The following is a 20,263-nucleotide window of genomic DNA, read 5'->3' as shown; positions in this document are numbered from 1 at the left end:
ACAGTAGAAAAACTTACTTAAATGATACCCAATAATGTATTGCTGCACAAATAATATTCTCAACCTTCAAACCAGATTTAGATCAAGAGTACACAAACCTAGTTTTCATAGAAAAAATACAATTCACTTCCCAAAATTGGAAACATTTACAAATTTTCCAAATCAACGCTACCAAGCATACTAAAGGACTCCATTCACACAATAGAGACTTCGCCCAACGGTCAATATTAAGTACAACATATCAGATTGTTGTCCTTCATGATAAGCCAAAACTCTAACCCAAAAGTAATGACAACACAAGATAGACAGTAAAAATCGAACGTCTATAACAGCGATAATAATTCCTTCGAGCCATTTAAAGAGGATTTTGGGAATCATTTTATCCTATATTCACAAAGAAATAAATATAATTTGAAAAAAAATACAGACACGAAAGTGACATTTATTTCCCAACCGCCAAGTTAGCTAAACCATAAAATGAGATTTGGCAAGCATAACAATAGAATATCATTTAGCATTCTATGCAGATGGATTGAGGGACATATTCACTAACGCCTTCAGTGAGGAATATAAAGGATGTTATCTTACTTTTGGCCAAAAAATTCATTTTGAGTGATATGCATAAAAGGCGTAACTCCTTCTGGCAAATTCACCTTCAAATAAACATTCTGTCAGTTGAGATGCAGATATAATATCATGAAATGAATAGAGATCTATTACTAAAAATTATGGCAAACTCCATCAAGCCAAAATAATTATGATGTGATAGGCATGGACTATTAAACTTCGAGCAACAAACAAGAAGCAGATTAAAAGATGCATTCGACTGGTAAAATTACTGATACCTATAACCCATGAGTAATGAAGCGATAAACAGTAAAGAAAAAATAGATAGTCACATACATGTAGGTAAGATATTCTCAAGGTGCAAATTCATGATGATGACCAAAGATAAGAGAAAGTAGGAAAAATGTAGACTCTTGCACCCACAGTAGATTATGCACCTAGAACAGCTAAGCTATATAAATTGAACCTGTCCGCTGAGAAAGGGCAATTAGGTGGGCCATTTCAAAAACAACAAAAAAAGCTTCTGTCATCGTCGTGAAATGTCAATCTAAAATTTGAAGTAAATCAACCATTAAAGTCGGCTCTCTCTATGAAGTATGAACATCGATAGGAAATCTGAAAATCTGACAACTAGAAAACATGTCATTCAGCTTGCTCATGATGAGGGGAAAACCATTTAGCAGAGCACGACCTAGATCATGGCTTTGGGCCCTAAACTGCACGCGCAGTACCTAATTCCATTAGGTATTCACGAATGTCACATGAACAACAATCACATTTCTCTCCTTATCAAATTAAAGCTTTGTACGGAGGAAATGTAGCTTACTTTATTCATCATATAATAGATATCTCTTTTTTCAGAACCCACATTATTTGGATAACAAAATCACGTGCAGTACCTAATTCCATCAGGTATTCATGAATGTTAATGAACAATAATCAAAGTTCTCAAATTCAAGCTTTGTACAGAGGAAATGTATCTTACAGTACTTCATTTATCATATAATAGATATTGCATTTTTCAGAACTCAAACAATTTTGATAACAAGGACAAAAGGTTTATTTAATGTGCCATAAGTCTTCATGATTTGGTTTGAATCCTAAATAATATTGATGCGATACAATTTATTTGCCTGTAATCTATTTACTAAAAAATTGAAACTTAAATTCTCCATCGTCAATTGTAACTGGATTTGATGGAAGAAAGATAAAAGCTGCACAGAATGAAACATCCATCTACCCCCATCCTTTGTTTAAGTTCAGAGCATAATTCCTGGCACTGGCATCCATTTTGTTCATTGATTTCAAACGCACTGACGATTTTTGTGAGCAAACAATTCAAAACATCCAATTTCTCGTTAAATTCATCAAATTTTAACGTTTTTTTATCTCTCTAGGACATAAGATTAATAGACGATAAATGAGGAATAGAAGGTCGTTGAAAGTTTTATTCTTTAGAAACATCAAAACTTTCTACATCTACCTCTTATTTCACTGCTAATTGATTGATCTCTACCATTTTGTTCATGTTTGTGAATATTTGGAAAAGATGCAGCTACCAAAAAAAAGTTGAAAGTACAAAGGACACATCATTGGGCAAGAGAAGGAAAATAATCAAGTGGTGGAGATTGATTCAAAATAGAAGAAAATTTTCAACGACCTTCTGTTCAAAGGCATCAAAATTTGATGAACTTAACGAGAAATTCTATCACAAAAATGGCCAACGCCATTGATGCAAATTAACAAGAAAGATGTCAGTGCCAAGAATTATAGCATGAATTTAAAAAAATAGATGAAATAAACGAAAGTTTCATCATGCAGTGTAAGGTTTTTTACCGTCGAATTCAGTTGTAGTTGATGGTGTTTTAGGAATCACATGTCAGAATCACTTCGATGGGCTATCTTGTAAAATGAATAATTCACCGTAGGTTTAAAAAAGAATTTGACTTTCTGTTATTTAACAAATAGATGACATAAACCCATTAACATCAAGGATTTAGGCCTTATTATGTTGCATATTTGATAATTTAGATTAGATAATTTATTTTTTAATAAGATTAAGTTTTTGAATGTTATGTTGAATAATTTTATTTCACATAATTAATTTTGTTCTTGGTACAATGAAATAACTATATAAGAGTCAATGTAATTGGTTATTTTAGTTGTATATAAAACTAATTAACATGATTTATTAATTCTCAAACTTTTTTGATGACAACAAAAATTTCATAGTGCCAAAAAGAAACTTCAAAATTTTCATTATAGAATAAAATTAAACTCTATAGTTAGTAAAAAATAACATGGTTTAGAAAAGTGTTCATGTTCATAAAGTTCATAAAGATTATTTTAGTAAAAATTTCAATTTTAAATCCATTCATTTCTATGTTCATAATTTTTTTTAGAGTTTAACAAGATACGTCCTTTTTCCATCACTATTGTTTGGAACTTTTACCATTTTGGCCCCTCTTGTTTGTGTTGTACTCCAAAAGTCCACGGATTTTGATATTTTTGGTCTCTGCTATTAATTGGTTGTCAATAGTTAACAGAAGAGAGCGCATAAAGTACATGTATCTAGTTTTCCTTCAAAGTTGAGTATTTCTCCAAACATATAATTACGTTTTTGGTCTGTATTGTTTGGAGCCAAAACCATTGGAATCGAAATCGTTTTGGTCCCTACTATTTGGGATTCGGTTTCTCTTCCATTAGTTTTTAAAAATCTACCAACATCATGGATTAGATGCATCTAAAATTCATTAGTTGAAGTGTCTTTTTGGCATATTGCAAATAAGATGGACCAGAATGGATTTGACCACAAACATTAGGGACAAAAAAATAACAACCCAATTTAACGAAACATACACAAGGGGAGAGGAAATCAAAATCCATGGAATTTCCAAATATATATCAAATCAAAATCCTATTTTATTTTGTCTCCAAATGCAACTTAAGTGCTGAATGCTAGATAAGATAATTACAATGGAAAAGTAGACTGTGGAAAGTAAAATCATGCACATCATTGTTTGCCATTACACAAAATTAAGTAGCCCGGATTACAGTTTACATCCCACGCAGATTGGATTGGAGCATTAACACAAACAGCTAAAACTACCACTCCGGTATTACATCTGTGACCACCATACTTCTAGAATTACTCGTATGGATCACCACACTTTGGTGTTATACTGAAGCTCACTCGACCATTGATAGAAACATATCCTTTAATGTTTATATGCAATCTATTACGTAATTTCAAATCATCTGAGTATTTGGCCTTTCAATCGATTGAACTTAAATCTCAGAGAGGTTCCTTAAATCTGGGTTTTGAAGTGAAGGAACATGGCTTTGGCATCTGGTCTCTATTCTGATTCCAATTTCACTTCTGAGTTATAATGATCTTCTCATAGTTGCTTTGTTTTGAACTCTCTTGACTAGACAACATTCCTTCTTGGCTTAGGGCATCGGCTAGTTCTTGGATGATGTATACATCTCAGAAAAAAATTTTAAAAAAATAAAAAAAACTAGCTGCTACAAACTTGCAGTATAAACTCTGCCGGATGTTTGTCGATGTTGGTTCTACCTAAGATAGTTGATAGCTCTGCTAGTAAAATACTTTCTATTTGTACTTTAGTACAGTTCTTCCTCTTCTAGCTACGGAAGTTTGCCTCCAGTAGTCTTCTTGTGGTAGATTTCTAGTTGTCGTGGGGGATTCTTTCGGTAAACTCTTGTTGTGGAGTTCTTCAGAATTATTGAGATAATTCTGTGAAATAGACCTGTCATTTACCCTCATAGCCCTTCCAAAAATATTGTTAAAATCTGCTTCCTTTTGCTTCACCTTCTACTCTTCCATTCAAGTCCAAGTAGCTTCACTTGTAAATAGCTGTTTCCCATCATATTTCCTTCACACCCATTCCTCTTCCCTTGATTAATTGTCTTTATGTTGACAAATGTAATAAAGGCATAAACTTATAGTGTCAAAAATTTGCCTTTGTTCTTGTCTAGAAACAAAGAGAGAGGCCACAATCCCAAGAAAAAAAATAAGAGAGAGGCCACAATCCCAAGAAAAAATATTAAAGACAAAGGTCATCCTGCCAACAAATAGAACAAAACTCATATCTGACATCAAATTGTTTTCATATATCAGAAGTCTACCAAAGAGTTTCTCTTATAACGTCTCTTATATCTATATCTATGAAATTTGGTCTATCATCTGTCAGCAAATTCAACCCAAAAACTCATCTGTCCCGCACGTACCAGCAAACAACTCATTGGAACGACCTAATTTTATCAGGCTTCAACAAAAAACATGAACAAGTAAACGATGCTTTTAAACCAGACAAACACAACTTTTCATAGGCATTACAAATAGAATAAGCTCAACTATAAACCCACTTTGTGATGTTCAAAATCAGAAGGATTGAATGAACGAATGGATTGTTTCGAGTAATCAAAGTCCACGAAAATGAAATTCAATAGAGAAATAGAGTCTCAAGGAGTCGTTCAAGAACCTGTGGTGCTTCCGAAACCGTCGCCATGGAAGGTCTCCTCGGAGGATGCATCGGGGGGCCCCGTGAGCTTTACGCGATGCAAAGACTAAACGTGAATAGAGGCGGCAAGTAGAAAACGTTAACACTGTATTTGGGATAATAAAAAATGAGATTTGGGTTTGGGAAAAATATTTTATTTATTATTTTTTACTTTTTTCCTTATCAATATTTTAATACTCATATATTTTTTATCATATATTTTTTATACGTTACATTATTATTATATAAAAAAAATGATTTATAAATATAAAGAAAATATATATTTTTTATTAAATAATTTTTTTGACGGGTTATTATTAAATAATTTTTCAATAATGACAAAAAAATTATCAAAATAAAATCATCAAATTCTGATAAATTAAGTTTTTTGCATTAAAAAATAATTGAGCATCATAAAAAAATTTACAATTTAAAAAAAAAAAATTTAAATGATTGAAAAATAATTTTTTTAATTGTACGATAAAATATGTGTGAATTAAATATATAATTTTTTTTCAGAAATTGATATTTTAATTAGTTTTGAAAAGAAAAAAAAAATTATTTTGTTCATATAACTCAGATCCTATGAAAATCAATGAAATATTTTCATTTTTTTTTTTTGGTTAAGATTTCATTTAGGTATATCGAATTTTACCAAATGCCGATCTCGTTTTAAAATTTTATTATACCAAACACTCGAAATGAGAATTCTAATTCCAAATCCCACCAAATTTCATGCAATCCATAGAACCAAACACATCGATACGGAGCAATTTCGAATATTCTTTTTCCATTATATCGGGAGTGTGTAGAGGTCGTAAAAACAATAATGTTTATAATGAAATGTATCGCATTTGAAAAAAAGTTTGTGCAATAAGTGAAGATAATGAGAGTTGAATACTCGATGTGGTTGTAGATTAATATAATAAATATGGAGAGACCGAGAATATGAAATCATACCTGAATCATACTCATTGTCATTTTTGTGTGCAATCCGCGGTGAATGAATTGATGATATACACAAATGTAGACGATTTCAAACAAATCTTTTATTTTAGAGATTGATCAGGCGTACACTAGCCCTCGCTATAGCCCAACCCGATTTGTTTTTTATATATTTTATTATATGTGTAAGATTTTTTGATCTTTTTATTCTTGAGTATCTCGTTTTTCTTTTAATAATTTCTATATTTTAATTAATTGTGTATTAAATTAATTCTATTTTTTATTAATTGTGCATCATTATATTTATTTTTTGAAATACATTAATTATATTTGTAATTTATATAATTAACATACATACATGATAATGATATAAAATAAAACGTCAAATATAAATTTGTCAGGCACGGACAAGATAATTGATCGACATTTTCTTATACTATGAAATCTCCCAATAAAATAAACATTTATGCCCGAATAAATAGTAAGTGTAGGGGTCAAGTTATAGTATATGTATAAATACAAGTATCGTCCCATGGAGATTTTATCACACAACTTTTATTTTCATAAATATGTACATTTGGCTACGTGTAAGCGACAAATTGGAATGAATCAATGCATAATTGATTGAGAGAAAATATAATTCAATGAGAAAAAAATCGATTCGAGTAAAATATTAAAATAAAATTTGGATAAATTTATTGTGAGTTTCATTTCACCTACTTTTGTTAGTTTCAAATAATTAACTTCAACTCTTGATCATGATTTTGAAAAGATTTTCTGAATTATTAACTGTAACGACCCATTACAGGCCCAGTGGACCGCCCATACGGCCAACTACCCCGATCGACCCAAGGCTATCCCGATCTTGGGCTCCCTCAATGGGGTCTTTTTCCTCATGGGCTTTCCATAGGCGTCGTACGGGTTACTCATAGGATATCCCCCTCCCTACCACGGGGGTACCAGGACTCTTGGTCTCAATGTACTTATCCTATAGGTCATGGGCTCGAATCCTGGGCAGGCGAAAGAAACCCCTTGGGAGGGAGGGGGATATCCTATGAGTAACCCGTACGACGCCTATGGAAAATCCGTGAGGGAAAAGGCCCGTTGAGGGAGCCCAAGATCGGGCTAGCCTTGGGTCGATCGGGGTAATTGGCCGTATGGGCGGTCCACTGCCCCGATCGACCCAAGGCTATCCAGATCTTGGGCTCCCTCAAGGGATATCCCCCTCCCTACCAAGGGGGTACCAGGACTCTTGATATCAATGTACTTATCCTATAGGTCATGGGATCGAGTCCTGGGGAGGCGAAAGAAACCCCTTGGTAGGGAGGGGGATATCCTATGAGTAACCCGTACGACGCCTATGGAAAGTCCGTGAGGGAAAAGGCCCCTTGAGGGAGCCCAAGATCGGGATAGCCTTGGGTCGATCGGGGCAGTGGGCCGTATGGGCTGTTCACTGGGCCTGTAAAGGGTCGTTGCATTAACATACTCTTTCAAGTTATGTTAAACTAATTCTCAACTCAAAATTATTTACTTGCTCTTTCAGATTTGTTTCAATGTCTATTGGCAAAGTTATAGCTTTTCTTTTCAAAATCATCTTTGCCAGCTATCCTATTTGATTTTATAAGTTTTAAATCAAAGCATTCTTATTATGCAGCCTGGTATATGTGGAAGAAATAAAGTTTTGTCATCATCTGCTCCAAAATAGACTTCTATTCTTGCTATTTAGGCTTGAAAACTGGCTGCTTCCCATATTTTGGCTTTCTTGTGGATGAGCTGGATTGTTCTGACCACCCCGTGAAAAATTTGGATGCTGCAACCACCCAAAATTATATGTGTTTGAATAGGGTTTTTTTTAGGACGATTCTAGCTACCCACATGGTTGTCGGCACCCCTCCGATACATATAAAGGATTTCTATCTTGAAAATGCTTGGTGAAATGTTCATCACCACATATATCACAGGATACCTCTTGAATGTGCATGGCAGTGCCTCCCACGCTCAAATTTTCATAATTTTTTTTATTCAGGGCATTCAACTATGCATCCTCAGTAGTAAAATCATCCACTTGATGATCTCTCGGTGCTTCTGCATCGACATCTTAAGCTTTTGATATTTCCTTCTCATACGAAAAGTTCTCTGAATTTATGGATCAAATGATTCAAGCTCCAAGTCAACATATTGGTATTAGCTTCAAAAGAAAACCAAGTAGAGCTAAAGAGAATAATTAAGAATATAATTGTGATTTAACAATCCTCGACATCGATGACAAAAACATGATCAAGATTTTCTTGCATTATAAAATCCTCCAATAGAATAAACAATTATGCTCGAATAATCACAAGTATATGAATCAAGTTATAATATGAGTATGAATACAAGTATCGTCCCACAGATACTATATCACATAACTTTTATTTTCAAAAATTAAATCTTTAGCTACGTGTAAACGACAAATTTGGATGAATCGATTCAATATGAATTCAGAGAAAAATATAATTCAATTAGAAAAGAAAATCAATTCAAGCAAAACATTAATATTAATTGTGGATAAACTTGTTGGGAATTTCAATACACATACAATCAGGTTGATTAAAATAACATCTTCGACACTTGTTCATGATTTTGACAAGATTCTCTAAATTATTAACACATTCTTTCAAGTTATGCGAAACTAATTCAATACAATGAAATAATTAAATATCTTTAATTATTTATCAAATGTGATTGCAAGAATGATTAGTAGAATCTCCTATGACCTATTGGACTATCGCTATTAACGTGTGGTCAATTTCATTCGTCCACTAGGACTTCGTCCTTATATTTGCATGTCATCCTCAAAAGTTATTCTGATCTGCTATGATATTTTGTTTCCTTATCGCGTCATGTTGGAGTCGTAAGAAAATAACGCCCTAACTCGACATCTTCTGTTTTGGAGTAAAAAATTTCACCGGACGCTATGGGTGGTCAAAAATCACTTCCCTAACACGTCTTCCTCTATCAACAATCGAACTCTTCTTGCATTCTCGTTGGGGCAGTCGAAAAACACCGCCTTAACACGACATGTTCTGCCCGGAATTAAGCTCTTCACCTTAACTCCATCATTTTGGCTATTTATCTTGCAAATCTTCCACCACACATGAGGAATGAAAATGTCTGAAATGCAGACTCAACGTAATAGACTCATGCAATAACGAGCTAAAAATGACACAATAAAACAAGAAAAACGGCTCCTATCAATCCTATATTTTAAAGTGAAAGATTTTCTTATATTTAATCATTTTATGAATAAATAATTTTATTTTTTTCGATAAAGAGCATATTTTAAATGTTTTTTTAAGGTTGTACTATATATTTTTTGGTAAAACAATCAAATTTATCATTTAATTATTTCAATAATAGAACGTATCGATTTAACCTCATAAGAGCACCTACATTGGTGTTGGTTTGAACACCAATGAGATGTTAATATCAATGTGGATGGGTAACTTGTGCAACATTTGAACGCCCACGTCACTTCATTTTCTTTTTCTTTTTTTAATATTTTATTATTTTTTTTGAATTTGAGAGTGAAAGAGTGGTCCCCATTAATATAAAATAAAGATTATTTATTCTTAATAATATTAAAATAGTAACGGTTAATTTAATTAAAAATATTAAAAAATTATTTTAACGGCTATTTTAATAAAAAAAATTACATATTCATCTATAAATACTAACACATTCCACAAATTATTTCAAATATTCAAACACATTATTCTATATCATAAATCACTAAAAAAATCTTCTCTCTTCTATTTTCAACAAATCAATGTTAGCATACATTATTTTACATAACATGATTGTTGAAGTCTTGAAGATGAGGGTGTTCATGTGACAAATTGGTAAAATGATAAAGGTGACGGACCCGCACAACCCGTCCAAGGCTCAAACCGAGGATTTCATGAAAATCTCCGAACAAATTCCGAAATACGTGATAGTCATGTGTATCACTAACTTCGTGCCGACTTAGTTGAACATATTTGGTCACAATACAACAACAACCATTGTATTAGTATTTTACATTTTCTCTTACATTTAATTTATATGTTTTATTTTTATTTTTATTTTTATGCAATTGATATTTATTTTATATGTTGTACTGTTTCATTTTAAGTTTATAATAAAATTTAATTTTAAATAAATGACACTTAGAAAATAAGATAAAATTACGTACTAAATATATAAAAACATATTATTATTTATTTAAAATAATAATATTTTAAATTTTGTAAATAATTTGAAATTGAATTTATTTACTTTTAAATAAAAATAAGATGAATAAGTGGACAACGAGACTTATAAATAATGAGTGTTAATGTTAAATGAAGTGGTAGAATATATATGTTAATATAATGTGTATGTGACATGTGGATCTTACGATTTTTGATGAGTTGATGAGTATTATAACTTTAACGAACGTGGATGTCCTAGTCTGGGCAATATGTTGTCGCCGAATTTATGTTATTTTGAACGTAAAAAGAAAGGAACAATTATTAATAATAATGATTTTTTTTATAAAAAAAAACCACGAACGTCATATATGCAGCTTCGGGGCCAATTAAAAAAAAGAGATTGAAACATAAAAGATTTAAAAATTAAGGACTCTGACTTTTTTTTAAAAAAGAAGGAGTTGACTCTTGATTATTACTTTAACTTAATTAATTTTCTTTTTCTTTTTCTTCACGGTCGACACAAAATTTATTTTGAGAAAAAATATCAATCCACCCAGAAAAAATAGTCGACCAAAATTAAGTTAATTTTCTTGGTCGATCAAGAAAATTTCTTGGTCGACCAAACATTTTCTTGGTCGACCAAACCATCTTCTTGGTCAACCAACATAATTTTGGTTGACCAAGAAGAAATTGTATGTTTTTTTTTGTTATTTTTATTATTAATTTTTGTCTATTCTAAGTATCTTATTTTCTTAATTTTTGTTGAATTTTGTAGGATATACCTTTTGGTCGACCCCAAAGCAAAGCAACAAGGGTCGACCAAAAAAAAAACAAGGTCTACTTTGTGTCGACCTAGCTAAATATGTGATTCATATGTTAAAACATGTAATATTATATAACATAATTGTGAAATTATGATTCATATGTTAAAACACACATGTTACATAGTTGGTTATAAAATTGTGATTCATATGTTAAAACATGTAACATAGTTGTGAAATTGTGATTCATATGTTAAAACATGTAAAATAATTGTGAGATTGTGATTCATATGTTAAAACAACATGTAACATAGTTGGTTGTGAAATTGTGATTCGTATGTTAAAACATATAACATAGTTGTGGCTCATATGTCAAAACACATGTAACATAGTTGTGAAATTGTGACTCATATATCATAACATGTAACATAATAATGTAACATTATAGAACATACTTGTGAAATTATGTGATTCGTATGTTAAAAAACATGTAACATTGATCAAAATTATGTAATTATCCGTCAAAATTAAATAATTATATACCATATTTATCAAATATATAGATTAGAAAAAAAATCGACACAAAAACAACCTTGATGGTGGTCGACCACCTCCAAGCAATTGCTTGGAGGTGGTCGACCAAGACCACTTCCAAGCAAAGGTCTTGGTCGACCAAGACCAAAATTTTGGTCTTTGTCGTCCAAGACCAAAATTTTGGTCTTGGTCGTCCAAGAGACCAGGACCAAAAATTTTGGTCTCTTGGTCTTGGTCGACCAAAAGACCAAGAGACCAAAATTTTGGTCTCTTGGTCGACCAAGACCAAGTTGCTTGGAGGTGGTCGACCAAGACCACTTTCAAGCAATTTCAAGATTTTGGTCGATCAAGACAAAAATTTTGTGTTCTTGGTCGACAAAAATTTTGGTCGATTTTTAAGTGTGGGTTGATTTTTTTTTTCAAGTAAATCGACAAATCTCAATAAATCGAAATAAATGTGAAAGATAAATTGTCTTGAGAAGAAGTCGACGGAAAAAAAATTCAGATTTGGAGTCGACTGAAATGAGAATGAATACAGTATTAAGAGTTTTTAAATCAAATTTAATAATATATTTATGTTTAAACGTAAAGATATTTATGTAAATTGACTTATGGATTTTTTTTCAAATGAATCACGTTTGGATCGGTTTTCCCAAAATTTCCGTGCCCCTTCGTGTATGTTTTCACAGCAAAGGTTTGGGATTAGGCAGCTGCTGGTTCGGGAAGGGACAGAGCTGGTGGAATGGCGAGCCTTATCCCGTGCCGTTCATTTCACTTCGCCGTCGGCCAAGGATCAATCCGGAAGCCTGCCGTCCGGTCAGTCGTAGCATGTTCAAATTTCCACCTCTCGAGCAAGGCCAGTTATACGAAGAAATTTAGTACGATTGTTTGTGTTTGGGTTTAGTATTATCCATAACGCAGGTGCAAGCATCGGTTCTATGCGTTTTGCTTTCGTTAAAAGTGTTTGTATGTATTTTGAGCAGCATAAGAGGCCGTACACTAGTGTGATGATAGTACCGACCGGAGTAGGAGCTGCAATTGGTGGTTATGCAGGGGATGCCTTGCCGGTGGCTCGCACTCTGGCCAATGTTGTCGATTGCCTCATATCTCATCCTAATGTATACTTCTTCGTTCGGAAAAGTTTAGTTTTGACGTCCTTTTTATGAGTTTTTCTCTTATCTTTGTTGTGTTTTCAGTTTTGGGAATTAGAGTAACGTGGAGATTTTACCAAAGCCTGTGAGAATGTAAGAGTGTAGAAGATGTCTGGGAACAGTTAAGTGGAAAAGTGTTGGGATTTTTTGAATTTGGCGCTAAATATTGTTTGTTAGCACCCAGAAGCTCATTTTATCTGACGGCCTCTTCACAATGCTTGTACTATGTCCGGTTTATTGGACAATGCTAAACAAAGAGATAGAAATCAGATGGAACTTTATGAACAAAGCACGCTGCTGGACTGTGATCGATTTGTATGTAATTCTTGTAAAAATATTAAAACTAGTATTGGAGCTAATAAAAGGCAGTTGAGTTTGCCCCAGGCCTTGAGCTGTTCCCATTTTTCAAATGTGATGACGACTAAGTGTCAAAGTGGATGTATATGTGCGGCTACCATGTTTGTTTTCATGATTGTGAATGATGAATTGGAGGGTGAAGAAGCATCATTCGCCACTTCAAGCACTAAATTGGAACCAATTGAATTATTGTCCGAAACATGACCAGAGATTAATTTTATAAGATTTGGCTAGACAAGAGATCCCGCATACCTTAAGATTAAGAAAAGCAGATGGTGATGACATGCTTCCAATAAAATTTACTAGGGTTCAACTAACTTTAGAGGCCTATGTAAGCTGGTAAAACACACTGGCTTTACTGTACCACCTACTAAATTATTTTAGTGTTAGCTGGGAATTGAAAAATTCAAGATCATTCTTTGTTACTTGTAGCTTATGTATTACTGAACCAAGGAGCTACTGTTGTAGCACGAGTCCAGTTACTGAAATTATTAGCTACCTTTGTCATTAGCCTTGAGGAGATATCCACAGAGTTTAATTGGTAGAAACAAAGTATTGATTTCGAGGCTAATGTGCCCTCTTATTCAAGTTGGTAGCCGGCAGTTGCAGCATGCTATCAAATGGTGGTCGAACTGAAACTTGATTTTGTGCTTTGCAAGTTATTCGTGTATCTATATCTTCAGAGAACATAGTTGATGTGCGTCATTTATGCTCTTATGGTTATATATTTTCAAATGGTATCCTTGCTACACGTGAGGACATTTTTCCGTGATTAAGCTTATCTAACTAGAAAAGCCATCAAAACGAGTTAGGTCCATCGGACCAGTCCATCCCGTCGTGAATAATAGGCGGATTGGGTTAGTATTTGAGTTGACTGTTTGAAGGCGGGCCAGCTCGTTTGGGTCGTGGGTCAGGGCGGGCTGCCAACCAGTTTTTTTATTATATTATTTTAGTGGTTTATATATGGTTGATGGCTCTGTAGGTGATTCTTGTAAAATATAGATACTAATCTTGGAAATAATAGAAAGCGGGCGATTTTTCCCCTATTCTCTTGTCCCTTCTTTATTCATCTTCTTTCCCCAGTTTTATCTCAATTTTCTAGAGGTTGAGCCACTCGAAGTTCTTGATAGGAATTGAACCTATCAAAGCCCCTACAGCCACCTGGTAAAAATGCTGTTTTGCCTTTATTTTTTCCCTTAATTAATACATAAAATAAAAAATTTATAAATTTCCTAATAGTTTTTTGATGTCATTTTCATCCTTTTCGTCAGTACCTAATTTATTCCATTTGCTTTCCTTTCCCTTATAGTAGTAGCCGAGCACAAATATCTCACTTTCATTCTTATCTTTGTACTTGAAATAAGTATAATCATTTTTATGCCTTTTCAGTGATAACATGTCAGCACCTCAAGCTTTCCTTGGATGAAAACCTACTGGTCATGCTTTTAATTGCCTTCATAATTTCCCTATAAAATGAATAAGGGCTTTTCTTAAGACACAAAAGAATGTTTTAGAAGATTGGAAAATAGTTTTATAGGGGATATGATTGATGATAAGTTAGCTAGAAAACAAAACAATAAGGCCAAAATGCATCTGCAAACACATTAGATAATGATCCTCATCTATACGAGTGTTTATAATTAATTGGCAACACAATTATTTTAAGAGTTGCTGTGATAGTCATAGAACTAATGAATTCCTGGAGGTGCAAGAATAACCTGTTGCCTATGCAAAGGAAGGGGGTCATGTCGTACCAAATCAATTTGTGCTGTAATCATTATACTAATCTGAAAGCTCAGATGCTCTGCATCAATAGGGTTTATTGTGACTGCTTTTCATTTTTCATACCGAGTGCTTATTTAAATTGAGTGCATAAAGGTGTCACTTGTCTTTTACATTAAAAATCCATTCAGGTTCTAAATGCTGCAATGCTTTATTGGCCAATGCCAAACGTGTTATATGTTGAGGGCTATGCTTTAGATAGATTCGCTGAAGGCATTTGGGCACTGCAGCCAGTTCACCAGAATAAGGTATGCTTCACCACCTGGTGGATCCTTACATCAGTTGTCTTTGTTTTATGGCTGCCCATATTTTTTTTCTTTAATGATTGAACATGACCATACTCTATACTTTTAACTTGGGTCAGGTGGGGCTTGTTCTTGATGCTGGAATAGAGGGAGACCTTCGCATTCGTCATTTACAAGTTGTGGATGCAACAAGGGCTTCTCTTGGTTTGCCTATCATAGATTATACAATAACAGACACTGCTCTACAGGTAAATGATTCATATGTCACCTCTTACCCACATATTTCAGGGATCGATGATATGTTTGATTCATAATATAATATATCATCGAAAGGCAGTAACTAGAATCATCTTGGTATGCTGCAGATGTTAAGTGGAATACACAAGCCAATTTCTTAAGGAAAACAAAAGCCAAATGCTGATTTTCAGCAGCAACAGATGTGTTATTGGCAAATACTGGCAGAGAATGAAACAAACACTTCCATTAATCTGATTAAAAATGTCTAAAAAATTGTAACCAAATCCCTGGTACTTTTTTTTTACGACATTGATAAAATTCATTCATTTGGAAGTACTTCATGTCCAATTATTTGGGTAAATTTCACAAAACAAAACAAAACTGGTCCGGATGTAAAAGTGTTTCACATAATTAATTTAGATTAAATTAGCGAGGAGATGGAGTTGAAACTTTTGCAATTCACATGTGAACAAAGCTATGATAAAAGAAAAAAATTCATATAACACAGTAAATGGGCGGCAGGTTTTCCTTCATATGCACAGTGATTGGTTGAAATCTTACATTTCGAAGTTATTTATACAATGATAGTTATTGACATGACAATGCGGCATTCTATATGTTAACTGTGGATTTTGGGAAATGAATATTTATTAGAAAAGAGTATATTTGCAATTCATGAAGGAAGTTTAAGTAGTATTGTTTAGAGAGTTTTTGAAAAATTTCTGTGTATAACTAGGTGGAAAAGTGGGTTGACCCAACAAGTGGACAATCTACTGGGAGGATACAGCATCCCGATTCGTTATTAAGGGCTGTAAGGACATTAGTAGAGAGATCTCGGGTGAATGCAGTCGCTGTTGTGGCACGCTTCCCAGATGATGATATCGATGATTATGTGAGCGGTTATCGGCAAGGGTTGGTATGCGTTATTTGATAAGCTATGCAATTTTCTTTGTTGACAAGTTTGTTGTGGTTCACGTCTATCGGTTCTAAACAATCTACCGGTTCTAAACAATATGAAAGACTTAAGACAGGAGTCTAAATTCCATAGATCATTCTAATTCATTCCTTTTCAACTACAGGGAATTGATCTTTTGGCAGGTTTGGAGGCGGTGATAAGCCACCTAGTGGTGAAGAATTTTGGAATTCCATGTGCCCATGCTCCTGCATTATTACCTTTTCCATTGAGTCCTTCTTTATGTCCTAAAGCAGCTGCTGAGGAGGTGAAATATATTTATTCTTTATCTTGGTATCCTGAAATTACACCATTTACAAAACTTCACCAGGATTTTGTGCACTGTATTCTCAAAATGGAAGATAGAAGCAATAATCGGCTCTAATGGTAGTATGCATGCATCACATGTTCTGGTTTTGCAGCTAGCTTTTCCTTCATTTAATTTGTATAAATTATTTTTGGGAGCAGGTTTTACTCTAAATCATGTCTATATCACATGTTCATTTGACAGATAGGATACACATTCTTGCCATGTGTGCTTGCTGGACTTAGTAATGCACCTCAATACTTAGTCCGCAGCTCCGAATCTTTGGAAAAGGACTGTCTAGTTGCTAGTGATGTTGATAGTGTGATTCTACCAATTGATGCTTGGGGAGGAGCCGCTGCTCTTGCGTTTGCTAATAGCAAAACAAACAGGGTATATGCCGACACCCATCTATTTCAGAACCAATTTTTGTTTTGTCAAACCTAAAAATGGAGAAGTTCTAATGTCTGTAACAACTATTGATTTTTGCAGCCACTTTTAATTGCTGTTGGAGAGAATGAAACAGTTCTCAGTGATACACCGGATAAACTTGGGATTCCTGCGGTATTTTCATAAAATACCTCCCAACTAAAACCTCCTCTTTACTTCGGTTTTTTCTACAATCTGTTTGGATTCCTTACACAATCTCGATAGCATGTGCTTGCTCAAACATATATGGTAGAGCACTTCTAGAAACTTGGGCTAATTATTTCACAAAGTGAGATTAATACGAAATGGGTATTGGTGGAGTACTATCATCATCAACACTAAGATGCACCTCCATTACATGTGACTGGTTTTGTAGGAATATTTCATTGACCATTTAGTATAAATCTAGTTTTATTCAGTACTGCTCTTATAAAGTTTAGTATTAAATGAAACAAAACATTATTATTTTTTAAAAAATAATCACTATACAAAATTTTAAAACTGTAATAACTGAATGTCTACTGCCTCTAGGTGGATTATTTTTCCTCGTCGCCCTCGTATCGGTGATTGTCAGCTTCATACATGTGTGGAGATGAAGCATATAGTATACATCATCATTCAAGTTTGGAAATATCTCTCATGAGGAGCTTGGTATAGCAACGATATTAAATTAGGCCTACTATCCTCGCTTTTTCTCAATAGGGTGAAAAAAACTCCAGGAACTCGTGTGATTATTGATTGAAATCATATACAGTCTGCTCTTGTAGTGACAGCTACCGAAAAAACCACATTTGAACTTCCCGCTCCCAAACTCTTGCCGTAATGAGAAATCGGAACACGCTTACCATGCTGTTGGAATCCAGAACACCAAGAAATTTTTGGGAAAATATAAAAAATTATCCGTCGAAGATGATGGTTTTGAGGCTGCCACAGACCGGCTGTGGGGTAGCTGACAGGCTGCTGAAATTCAGGCCAAATGTTGGTGAATTATAAGATGTTTTATGGGGGAAAACGAAAAGAACAAGAAACAGTTTCGGGTGTTGGTTGGATATTTAGGGTGGTAAAATTTCAGTTGATTTTAAGGGAAAAAACAAGTGCAAGAAAGGATTTCGGATGTCAGCCGGAGATTTTAGGGAAAGTCAACTAAGTTGAGATTTTGGGGAATATGAGAAATCGAGAAACAAGGAAGGTTTGTGTGATTGGGGACTGAATTAAAAAAACATTTCAAAACTAGGGGAGCCTAAAGTCTTGGTTTGGGAGTTGGGAGGGAAAAGAAAGTGAAAAGAGAAGAGGAAAAAAGAGAAGTAGAGAAGAAAAATGATTTTTTTTTTTGTTTGAGAGTTGAAGAAAAAAAAAAGAAAGGAAATAAACGTTTTTTGTTTGGGAGGGAAAGAAGTGGAAGGAAAATATTTTGATTAAAGAAGTAAAGTTGAGTTTCCTTCCACTTTTGGGAGGAAAATATTTTTATTAATTTTTCCTCCATTTTTTTTTTGCTTCTCTTAAAAAATCTTCCAAACAAGACATTTTTAACTGAGAACTCTGATATGAGGACTGATGTGTAATTGGAAATAGGGTTTGTGGATTTTTATTGAGTTTCCCCTAATTATAAACATAGGACAACTCCAGAGCCATCTGACAAAAAATCTCTACCAATAATATCACAATAAGTAGATAATAAAATTAAGAACACAAAACAACTCAATGGGCCTAAGATAAAAACATCTAGTAATTATTATGTTATAATAGTATTGTAATGAAGAACATCTGCTATTTAGGAACATGAGATTGTTCAAGAGATATCGGATAGAAAATCTCTTGCAATTGTCTTGTAGTAATAATATTATAATACAATGTTAGAAATAATTATGTGTACAATTTTGTCCTTTCGCAATGAGAACAAATATTCGAGGAAATCCATACTTTTATGTGTATATAGATGAACTTGACCAAACGATTTCTTGTTACAAATTGACACGAAGAAGAGGTTGGTTAACCTTATTAGTTCTTTCTTTGGTATGTGATCATTGAAGATGGCTTGGAATATTTAATCAAGGATAAAAATGGCGTCAATAATGCATAGTTTTAATGCCTTGCTTGCTCACGTGTATATTCTAGTAAGCTTATATTTCAATTCGATGGTATGGTTTGAAGCCTCGGTTACTAGCTTTCTCTTGCTTGAAGAATGACATTAGTATGTAAATGGAGGGTTATGTCTAATATACTAACAAATTGTAGATTGGCAAATTTCCGAATCCTAGTTTTCATGTATCCTAAAACCAGTTCTTTCCATCGTTCTCCTTATTATCTCATAGACCAGTTATCGTAAACAAAACAATGATATGATGTTACGATTGAAACATGAATGTGGCAGCAAATACTTGTAAATTATGAACTTATCAAGTACATATTTTTCTAACTGCAGGTGAAGGTGTCAAATTACTGGGAGGCCATAGGAGTTGTTGCAGCTCATAAAGTAGGAGTAGACCCAAATTCTCTGAGGAAGAATAGAATAAACAATATTCAGGCTGCCTCTGTTCTTCTTGATGAAAGATTGTCGTTTGCTCAACAGACCGAAACAAGAATTTGACATAAGGCAACACATCAAATGTGGTCATTTAATAGTGGACGCAGCCTAGAAAGGGGAGTGGTTGTGCTTTGCTCAAATATTGGAAATTTAAAGCGCGAGTCCAATGTTTTAGACTAACCTTTTTGATTTTGTCCTCTCAAGTTCATTTTGAATTTGTATGATCAAATTAAGAGATCTCACCTCTTTGGAGCATTTGAAATCAAAATTCCCAAGATGTGAACCCTTGTAAAGTTGGTATTCTTTTAGAAACGTGCACACGTGTCACGTGTGTAAACCTGCTTACAAACAAGCTAGCAATTTCGTTTAAACTTAAATTAGTTAATCCAGTGCATGAAAATGATGGTTTCATACTTTTTCGATCAATGCTTTCTCTGAGCTACATTTTCAATCAATATTAATTAAATAATTTGGTGAAAATTCTCACTATTTTAATTATTTTTTCTTTAAATTATTCTCTATGATATTTCCATACAAATTGTTAAACCAAGAAAGTGTTGTTTTCTTTGCCTCGATGTATTCCTACAAAGTACAAATTGGGGTAATATGTAACTATGGTCCCTCTAACTTGCAAAAGAGGCATAAAACATCATGATTTAAATTAATATGTTAATAAATCCTTCGTTTTTCAAAATTCAAGCTTAAAACATCGGAGTCCATAAATTTGTATTTGACACATAA

At 33.6% G+C, this 20,263-nt stretch overlaps 2 protein-coding genes across 3 annotated transcripts in view; one reads left to right on the top strand and one right to left on the bottom strand.

Annotated features, from left to right (window-relative positions):
• The window catches only part of LOC140964804 (histone-lysine N-methyltransferase ASHH1), a 31,982-nt gene extending 26,774 nt beyond the window's left edge, over positions 1-5,208 (bottom strand). Inside the window, exons 1-2 of the mRNA XM_073424750.1 lie at positions 5,073-5,208; positions 589-653 (exon numbers count right to left, since the gene is read on the bottom strand). Coding sequence (XP_073280851.1) covers positions 589-653; positions 5,073-5,123 — 116 coding nt within the window. The 5' untranslated portion in view covers positions 5,124-5,208. The remainder of the gene's footprint in view (positions 1-588; positions 654-5,072) is intronic.
• A 7,003-nt stretch (positions 5,209-12,211) lies between these two features.
• LOC140964780 (uncharacterized) lies at positions 12,212-19,844 on the top strand. 2 transcript variants are annotated; one of them, XM_073424717.1, is made up of 9 exons: positions 12,212-12,397; positions 12,525-12,659; positions 14,963-15,079; positions 15,196-15,324; positions 16,050-16,229; positions 16,393-16,533; positions 16,777-16,962; positions 17,062-17,133; positions 19,421-19,844. In XM_073424717.1, exons 1-9 carry the CDS (start codon positions 12,284-12,286, stop codon positions 19,583-19,585), a joined length of 1,239 nt encoding a protein of 412 aa, XP_073280818.1. In that variant the 5' UTR covers positions 12,212-12,283; the 3' UTR covers positions 19,586-19,844. The 2 variants fall into 2 exon arrangements, with proteins under 2 accessions (XP_073280818.1, XP_073280826.1); XM_073424725.1 differs by having other exon boundaries at positions 12,238-12,419; positions 19,421-19,843.
• The last annotated feature ends 419 nt before the right edge of the window (positions 19,845-20,263 follow it).

Source organism: Primulina huaijiensis, chromosome 2 (genome assembly GCF_012295235.1).
Source record: "Primulina huaijiensis isolate GDHJ02 chromosome 2, ASM1229523v2, whole genome shotgun sequence".
Lineage (NCBI taxonomy): Eukaryota > Viridiplantae > Streptophyta > Magnoliopsida > Lamiales > Gesneriaceae > Primulina > Primulina huaijiensis.
This window is presented reverse-complemented; position numbering and strand designations above follow the sequence as displayed.